The sequence below is a fragment of the Accipiter gentilis genome, chromosome Z (assembly GCF_929443795.1).
Source record: "Accipiter gentilis chromosome Z, bAccGen1.1, whole genome shotgun sequence".
NCBI classification, from domain to species: domain Eukaryota; kingdom Metazoa; phylum Chordata; class Aves; order Accipitriformes; family Accipitridae; genus Astur; species Astur gentilis.
The window spans coordinates 78,479,136-78,488,499 of NC_064919.1; the positions used below are offsets into that span (position 1 = coordinate 78,479,136).

Below are 9,364 nucleotides of genomic sequence, written 5' to 3' on the forward strand. Positions count from 1 at the left end.
GGCTTTGGTATGTCCTCATGCTGATGGTACTCCTTCCACTTGCCCAGACCCCACATCCCTCCTCTTGCCTTCCATCCTGCTGGGGATTGCAAACCTGCTCCTGGGCTGCAGATCTCCAAGGCTGCTCTCCTCTGAGGATGTCCTGCAGCAGGGCCAACGTGAGCTGTGTCCCAGAGCTGCACCAGATCAAGAACCCCACAGCCTCCTCTGCCTGGTGTCAGCCTAAGAGCCAAGAGAACAGTGAAAGAGAGCAGGCTTCAGGGCTTTTGGTCCATCCTATGTGCTTTTAGATCTGTCCACAAGTGAGCTTGGGGTGCAGCCTCACCAGCCATCCTTCCTGCCAAGCCACATGGTAGATGACAAGGAAATTGCTGACGGACTGTTTTTTGCACAGATCTCCAAGCTGTTCCCCAGCCATCCCCCCTGGAAACTCCTGGAGAAGGTGCAGAGAGGAGGACAGGCGGTGTGACGGCAGGGAGCCAGGGCTGGGGGCATCCCACCTGGCCACTGCCATCTCAGTGCCATCATAGCATGTCCAAGGACATTTGCAGGAAGCACCTGGCTGAGAAACTGCGCATGCCAAAGATGATGATGAGGGACAAGTGAGTTGTAGGAAGCCCAGGAGATGGGTGCTCACCTGGGGGGGTTGAGTGGTACCCAGCTGAAGGGTCTTGGCTCTGCTGCCCATCACCTACAGTGACCTCAACACCAATGGCACTGAAGGCAACGAGTGTTAGGGACAGATGGGCTCTAACAGAGCAGGAATTGGCACCTTTTGCATCCCTCTCAGCCAGATTATCAGGACCATCTTTACTCCCTTAGGGCAACGACATGGCTTGCTCTTTTTTTTCTTTAACTCCATTTAAATCAGATTGACTGGGTTCCCTCAGCTAGAGGAGATCCAGTGGGGCCCTGAGCCCTGTGGGTTAGTAGTGGCCCCAGTCCCCGTGCTGCACCAGGACTGGGACGGCAGTGGGAGTTGTGAGGGAGGCTGCCTCATGCTGGGAGTTGCAAGGGAAATGGAAACAGCTGCAATGCCTGCCCAGTATTTCCCAATGAGGTGAACGCAGCCAGGCCAGATCCTGCCCTAGGGACTGGCTGTGCCTGGAATTTGCTGAAATTCCCCCTTTGCCCTTTCCGGCTCCGTAGCTGGGAGGTAGAAAGCAGACCACCACAAGGCACCCCAGGGAGCATGCTGGAGCCCATGAACCAGTGGGGAGCAGCTGCCCCAGGTGCTTCCACAGGCGGCAGGTCTCTGCGAGGGTGGCAGCGTGGCTCGTGCTCCCCCAGGAGAGCCCAGAGATGGAGGTCATGCTCATACGGCCCATTTACATTTTGATGGGTTTGATTTCCCATGAGGATCCCCCCCGTGCATGGTTTCCACTTTAATTAACAACTACATTATCGAGGCTTCTGCAGTGGTGTGTGCTCAGGGATGCTTCATGCTGCCTGTGGTGTCCTCAGGGCTGAAGCTCCAGCACTCCCAAATTGCTCTGGATGAGGCTTAAACGGGTCAGCGCACACGATGTTCTCCCCTCTTCCCAAATCGCGCTGGATCCCCTGACGGTTCCCTGCCTGCATGTGTCTGAAGAGCATGCACCCCAAAATATCTCCTCTTACCCATATGTGCCATCTCTTCTGGTCCCCGAGGCTCAGCCCTGTGAGAGGGATGGGGCAGCCTCCCTGCATGCCACAGGGATGTACTTCAGAGATGACCACTCTCTTCTTAGAAATCCCACTGACCCTAGTGGAGAGGGGGAAACCCGTCACATTCCCCTTTCACAACGCAAGCGGAAAGCCCCTTTCCTCAGCCTCCAGTACCCCTCTTGGGGAGCAGAGGTGACTGGAGCAGTTGTGCTTTCACCCACTTGGCATCCAGACAGCTGCTGGAAGGAGGCAGAGCCTCTTTTTCCTACCCCTGTGTCAGCAGGGACTGCGAGCAGCGCGAGAGCAAGGGGTCCCCTGCAGCCAGAGGCTGTGAAGGGGTTTATGACCAGAAGGATATATTCCCAACACCGAACACGCTGCTTTCAGTGCGTGGCCAGCCAGGACCCAGCAGCTTGTGGGAGACCCTTGTGCCAGGAAAGTGGTGGGGACTCCCCTGCTTGCTGTGGGAACCAGGACCCCAGCAGTGCCTGGAGGGGTGTCCCACAGGACGGGATGCCCAGCTCCCCCTGCCAGTCCTCAGGCATGCTTTGGTAGCTGTCAAACTCACCAAACGTGCAAGGAGGCAAGGGTTTGCTGTCAGGCAGCAGCCCCAACATCGCTCACTGGTGGGTCAGGGCTCTGCTTTTGGGGCTCCCTCTTTGCAGGAGGCTTCACTCTGTCAGTCCAGTGCCTGGGGAGGAGCCGGCTCTAGGTTAGGAGCAGCTATACCCGGGGGTCTGGCCACCAGCATCAGCAGCCAGGAGATATTGTCCCCCCTGCTGCATCATCTTTTTGGCAGTGCTGCAGTGAGACCAAGTGGAGACCAGGTCCCAGAGCCAGCCTGCATCCCCAAACCCACAGGGAGGCTGGGTGTGATGACTGACACTAATCCTCTGCCACCTAAATTCCCCTTCCACCAGCCAAGATTTCTCTTCAATAGCTTGTGAGTGCTAGAAGAAAGCAGGTGCTGACTGATGTTAAGCTGGCACATCCTGTTTGGGCCACTCATCCTGCCTACTTGCCCCTACCTAACCCCCTTTGGCACAGCCCTGGCTTATCGGGGCACAGGAGCGGCCAGGCTCAATGCTCTCATGATGGAGGAGACCACCCCATACACGAGGCTAGTGCCAGTGCCAGTGCCAGTGCAGGGATGGAGCACCTTGGCTGGTGGCACAGCTGGAGTGTCCTTTTTCTTCTTGCTGTGGAGCAGGGAAGGGGCAGAGCTCACTATCTCCTACTGCTGAGAGAAGCAGAGGGACCTACTGACGTCCCCAGGTCCCAGTCGTCTGTCTTGTCCCCAGGTAGATATTTGTCTCTGTGGAAGGACTGTGGACTGCTCTCTGCTGAGGTGCCAGGACAGGGTGAAGCTGGAGCATGGGAGAGGGTGGAGGGGTGGAGATCCTGCTCCAGGATTTGTTCACCCCTGTGGGGAAATATTTTTCCTACTATCAGTGGGAATTTCTCTGGGTGCAACTGGTGCTCTTGCCTCTCATCCTCTCCCTCAGCCCCTCCAAGAAGAGCCTGGCTCTGGCATCTCTCCAAACCCCTACAAGGCAGCTGCTGGTAGCAGTGGGACCCCCTTCACCATCCCTTCCCCGGGCTGCACAACCCCACTGCTCTCAGCACCCCACATGCCACATATCAGGGCTGAAGCAGGCTGGTTAAGGGATGTCACTGCAGGTGGCACTAGCACGGTGGTAAGTCACCATCCCAAGGAGAAACAGCCCCTGTCTCTGTGCTCCTGTGAAGCCTTGCAGTGGAACTTCACTCCCTGCAGTGCCCACGCAGCCAGTGAGCTGTTGATGCTCTGTGCCATGCACACAGCCTCCGCGGGGGATTTCTGCTCTTGTGCTGAGAAAACCTGTTTCCAGGAAGCTCTGTAGCTGCCTTAGGCCAAGATTCTATTTGCTGGGACACCTGGAAACCAGGTTGTCTTTTGGCATGTGAGATCACAGCCCTGGAGCACAGCATACTGGCTGGGGTCCCCTCCATCCACCAGCTTCAGATGTGTCCCCCCAGGGAGAGCCAGGGGGGAGAGACAGGGGGAGCCAGCCAGGCTGCTGCGACCAGATGGGAGCTGCTCTGTCCCTGACCAGCAGTCCCTGTGGCCCAGGTGCCGGCAGTGGAGAGGGCAGGAGGGTGTTTGGCTCTGGGACCGCAGAGCAGCTGGCTACAGGAAAAGCAGCGGGGATATTTGGGAACTACTCAAGAGATTAAAACTCTGCCTGTGGCAAGAGTTGTTGCGACTTCCCACCCCTTCTCCCAAAAGAAAGTGAAAGCCACAGGCTGGAAGGATAAATAGGCAGCGAGGAGCACCAGCAGCAGAGCACCGGGAAGCTGTGCAGAGCTCAACTCTCCTGCCCAGAGTACCATCGCCTCCAGCCCATCCTCTGACAGCATCAGCAGCAAAATGCAGCGCCTGCATCTTCTCTGCCTCAGTCTCCTGTTGCTGGGACATATCCTAGATGGTAAGAGGGAACCTCTTGGGCTGCCTTTCTTGCAGAAGGGAGAGGATGCAGTTTCTTGCTCTTTTTTGCATTTCCAGCAGACTTTTAGAGGGACCCATGGCTGGGGCTCTGTCACAGCCCTCCTGTGTCCTCTGCTTGTGACCCATTCCAGAGGGACTCTTTCCTGCCCGAAGTCCAGGCAGGATCCTGCAGGGGACTGGGGCTGGAAAGGTGCACTTGGGAAAGGCCATGGAGCAATCCTGCCTCCCAGTGCCCTAGCCCAGCTTGTGCACACTGGTCTGGGATTGCCTTGACCCCATTGTCCCCAGCACACTGGGAGAGCATCCCTGGCACCCTTTGGCGTGAGGCAGCCTGTGGGCAAGTGGCAGAGCTGGGAGTGGGAGGGAAGGCATGTGTTAGGGCAGAACCCATGTTTGAGGGGCTGCTGGTGTTGGACATGGGGTTTGCAGAGGTCACGGCTGTCTGGGTGGGTGACACCAGGCCCTTTGCTCTGCTGTGGGCAGCTGGGAATTTCAGACACCTTGTGTTGCTCCACACCTTGTTGCCTGAGGTTACAGGCATCCCTGGGCACTCCCAGCCTTGATGGGCATTAAGAGTGAATGCAGCATTTTCTTGGAGGGTGACAGAGCTCCCCTATGCTGCAGTGAAGTGGAGACAGCTGTGTCCCTCAGCTGTCACAGGACTGATTGGTCTGGGGCAGGCTGGTGATGGGATAGCTGCAAAACCTATGACTGCTCCAGCAAATACAGCTGAAGCCGTTCCCAGCCCTTCAGGAATGGGCATCTTCAGTGTCGCAGCATCCTGAAGTGGGGTGAAGACCCCCATCCTGCCCCGCTTGCCAGTCGGGACTGGCCCCAGGCGAGTGGGGGGAACTCAGGCATGCAGAAGGGCTGCCCTCCGCCAATCTGCCGCTTCTCACCTCCTTTGCTTTCCGTCAGAAGGAGGTGAAGGGCTCCTGGCGCCGGGGCATGGAAGCAATAAATCTGGTGCCCACATGTGCCTCTGGGGTGGTGTGTGGGCATCACCAGTGGGCACCATCCCACCCCACTCTGCTGGGGCAGCCCCGCAGCCCCTTCACCCTCTGGGGAGGCTGGGTGAAGGCACAGCCAACACAGGGAGAGCATCCTCAGCCTGCATGGTGTGTTCCTCCTCCAGTGCACGGCGGGAACAACGTCCTCGACTGCTGCCTGCGGACAAGTGAGATGCCCATCCCGTGGAGGATAGTGCAGGATTACCGGGTCCAGCTGGTGCAGGATGGCTGCAACATCCCGGCTGCCGTGTAAGAGCCCCAGGGTGGTGATGTCTGAGGGACAAGAGCCCCAGGCTCGTGATGGCCAAGGGTTGGATCCTGCAGGAAGGCAGGGATAGAGGCAGAGCAGGGTGGAGGAGGGATGTTGAGCTGGAGTTGGGGGTGAGGGAATAGGGAGGGTTGTGGAAGAGACCCTGGAGATCAGAGGCTTAATCAGAGCAGGACTTGCCGGGAGGGGGAAACTTGGGACAAAAGTCAGGGAAGAAAGTCATCTCAAGGTAGAGATAGAGGACAGAAGTGAGGGAGGCAGCAGGTGAGAGCTTGAGATGTGCTTGAACATCCTGGGGGTGTCCTGCTCACCTCATCTTGTTTTTTTTCCCCATGGGCCTGGCAGGTTCATCACCACAAAGGGCAAGCACCTCTGTGCCCCCCTCCAAGCCCCATGGGTGTTTCGCCTCCAAGAGAAGCTGGATGCCAGCCTTGGCAGGAAGGTAAGAGCCATCCCTGTTCTCTGCCAGGAATGGGGGCAGCCCAGGGGTTGGTTTATCCACCAGCAAACAGGCTTTTCCCAGTGTGACTGGGCTGCTGGGAAAAGCTGGGACATGCTCTACCGAGGCATGAATAATTTGTCTTGGTCTCCATCCCTCCTCCCTCCAACTGGGACCAATCTGGCTCCTTTGCAGTCCCTCTTCCACCCCAAATAAATGCAGCCTTGGGGCTGTTGCCCACCCAGTGCCATCCTGGGCTGAGCCCAACGGGTGCCACAGCAAATGACACTGGGGGCAAACCCCTCCCCACTTCTGCCCTGCAAGTTTGGAGTTTGTAACTTGTGCATCTTCATGAGGAGGGCTTGCAATGAATTTGGTGGGTGCTTTGCAAGCCCTGCCAGGTCTTTGCTTCACCACCGTGGCTTGGCCAGGCCAGTTCATCCCTTGGTGACCAGCCTGACTGTTGGAAAGGGACTCTGGGAAGCCTCCTGCCTCAAGGATCACACTCATCGCAGCTGGGTTTTTCATTTCCCCAGGCCAAACCCCGAGGCAAGTAGCTCCGAAGAAGCCCGTGGCCAGCCCCAGCACCTGGAGTGGGGCTGGTTCCCAGCTGTGAATCTGAAGCTAATGGAGCCAAACTGCTTCCACCTCCAGCCACAGAACCGACCCTCCTCAGGACTTGTGCCAGTGTACGGGGCTGGGCAGAGGCCTGCCTCCTCTCCCTTCTTCCCTCTGTCTCCGGTGTGACCCAGAAACCTGCGTCAGGCTGAGCCAGGGGCTGCTAAACCAGAGACTCCACCGCCTTTGCTGCCTGGAAGCTGGTTGATGGACTGTTCTGTGAAATGAGTTTGGGGCACCTCAGCCTTTCCTTCAGCACAGCAGCTGTGACCTCCAGCACTAGTGTGATCCCTTTGGCTTCCATCATCAGCCCCAAACCTGAGTCCTTCTGCATCCCAGAATGGGACAGTGTGGGGATGGAGGGGAAGAATGGAGATGTTCCTCACTGGCCATGAACCGTGCTGCTCCCTCGCTGCGCACAACCTAGAGGGTCTCGGGCAGAGTGTGGCTGATGCAGTCCCTCTCTCACACCCTGACTTCCCTGCACTATTTCCCCTCCTGCCTTTCCTTGCACAGGTAGAAATAGAGCCCATAATGTGGCGGCGGCAGAGCGGGCAGCGATGTTGCCCTCAGCCCCGGCTCTCCTCAGGGACATTGCCCTCCTTCTCAGTCCCCTAGCCTGCCACCATGTTCAAACTCTGCCCGGCGCTCCTGCCTGGGCAGGGATGCATCAGTAGTGTTCACACTAGGTATTTGCTGCTAGATCTGTTCGATGCAAAAATTACGTAAGTTGCTTCTTTTCTATCTTTCTCATTGTGCTGTGATTTTGTTAAATAAAAAGAAAAGCCAGTGGGTAGTGTGACCTGTCTCGTGTTTGAGCCTGAAGGCCAGCATGGAGTGTGGGGTGTGCAGCCAGCACTGCCTGCGATGCCATAGTGGCAAGGGGGCTGTGCTGGGGTTCAAGGCTGGGGAAAGGGGCTTTCATAGGGGTGACGGACACATTCTACAGCAGCTGGGCTGCAAGTCTATCCTGGGAGTCTCTCAGTACCATGGCAAGGTGGGCACCCTGCTCTGTGTGCTCAGCCTGGCTGCCGGAGTGGGTGCCCGGGGAGTTGTATGGCAGAGATGGGGTGGGAGGAAGCATGCCAGTATTCATAGAATCATAGAATCATTTAGGTTGGAAAAGACCTTTAAGATCATTGGGTCCAACCATCAACCATGCCCACTAAACCATGTTCTGAGGTGCCTTGTCCACGTGCTTTTTGAACACCTCCAGTTGTCACCACTTCCCTGGGCAGCCTGTTCCAACGCCTGACAACCCTTTCAGTAAAGACATTTTTCCTATATCCAATCTAAACCTTCCCTGCTGCAACTTGAGGCCATTTCCTCTCATCCTATTACTTTTTACTTGGGAGAAGAGACTGACCTCCACCTCACTACAACCTCCTTTCAGGTAGTTGTAGAGAGCGATCAGGTCTCCCCTCAGCCTCCTCTTCTCCAGGCTAAACAGCCCCAGCTCCCTCAGCCGCTCCTCACAAGACTTGTGCTCCAGGCCCCTCACCAGCTTGGTTGCCCTTCTCTGGACACGCTCCAGCACCTCCATGTCTTTCCCGTAGTGAGGGGCCCAAAACTGAACACAGGACTCGAGGTGCGGCCTCACCAGTGCCCAGTGCAGGGGAACAACCACCTCCCTGCTCCTGCTGGCCACACTGTTTCTGATACAGGCCAGGATGCCGTTGGCCTTCTTGGCCACCTGGGCACACTGCTGGCTCACATTCAGCCGGCTGTCAACCAAAAACCCTAGGTCCTTTTCCACCGTGAAGCTTTCCAGCCACTCTTCCCCAAGCCGGTAGCGCTGCATGGCGTTGCTGTGACCCAAGTGCAGGACCCAGCACTTGGCCTTGACGAACCTCATACAACTGGTCTCGGCCCATTACACCATCCAGCCCAAACTGCTTCAGTCCTTCTGGTGCGGCTGCTGGGCTGGAGCTCCCCAGCTCTCAGCTCCCATGGGGGCATGGGGCATGGATGAAGAGCTGCAGAAACAGGAGCTTTGTCCTTGCGTTGAAGGGAAATTGAGTCACGGTGTGGCTGATCAGGTCTGCCAATTGCCCTGCCAGTTCAGTGTTTGCCTAACAGCTGGGGTACAGGCAAGGAGAAAGAGTTTTTGGGGAAATGGAGGCAGGTGAAGACACCTACTCCTGGGCACATCCATGGATAAGGCATAGAGGGCAGCCCACCAGCTGCTGCCCCTCACCACTGATGAGCTGAGAGTCCCTGGCCATTTTCCTCCTGAGCCTTGGGTCTCCTGGGTCTGTGCACTGGTACTACAGTCTTGCTGCCTCAAAGTGACCTTACGTCCCCTTGGGAACTGCCCTTTTGCCCGGGCCATGCGATGTTTGAACAAAGTTGCTCTGTTCAGCTGAAGCATGGGCTGAACATGCACGAGTGGGAATTGCATGGCCAACAGCCAGGCACCATGCTCTCCTCCCAAAGACCACGGTGTCATACCTGACTGTCCACATCGTTAAATTATTTACACTGTCCCTGGCCTGTTTTTGGTGCCAGCCAGCAAACCTGAGCACAGGCTGGGAGTGAGATGGCTCAGGTTCCTGAAGGCAGGGGGGATGTGGCCACCAGCCCCCCCGAGGGGATGGCATCCATGGTGGTGCAGAGGCTGGGCTATCCAAGCCAGGGGATGTCCAGGCACCCAATGGGCTTTGCTGAGACCTGGTGAATGCAAGCTTAGCCCTGGCCCTTTTCCTCCCCTGGTCTGCTGGGTCCCTTGGCTGGCGGCTGGGGCTTCTTTTCCAGATGTTTCCCCTCTGGGGTCCTCCTCCCTGGTATCTCTGCACATGCAATGCCCTGGGCTTGGCTGTCTCTGGGTGTGACTTTCTGAGAGCACCAGCTCTGTCCCAGCTCATTAACTATAGTGACAGCCCCAGCAATACAAT

General features: G+C 57.1%; 1 protein-coding gene across 1 annotated transcript; it reads left to right on the forward strand.

The window, feature by feature from the left end:
* Positions 1–531: 531 nt before the first annotated feature.
* Positions 532–6,426, forward strand: LOC126036263 (C-C motif chemokine 19-like). The gene is made up of 6 exons (XM_049795795.1): positions 532–602; positions 3,153–3,210; positions 3,950–4,115; positions 5,271–5,394; positions 5,759–5,855; positions 6,389–6,426. Exons 1-6 carry the CDS (start codon positions 532–534, stop codon positions 6,407–6,409), a joined length of 537 nt encoding a protein of 178 aa, XP_049651752.1. The 3' UTR covers positions 6,410–6,426.
* The last annotated feature ends 2,938 nt before the right edge of the window (positions 6,427–9,364 follow it).

Coding starts and splice junctions, on each gene's coding strand:
- LOC126036263 (XM_049795795.1), top strand. CDS start 532: ATGTCCAAGGACATTTGCAGGAAGCACCTGGCTGAGAAACTGCGCATG. Junction 603..3,152: donor AAGATGATGATGAGGGACAA/GTGAGTTGTAGG, acceptor CCTCTCCCTCAG/CCCCTCCAAGAAGAGCCTGG. Junction 3,211..3,949: donor CCCCTACAAGGCAGCTGCTG/GTAGCAGTGGGA, acceptor AAGGATAAATAG/GCAGCGAGGAGCACCAGCAG.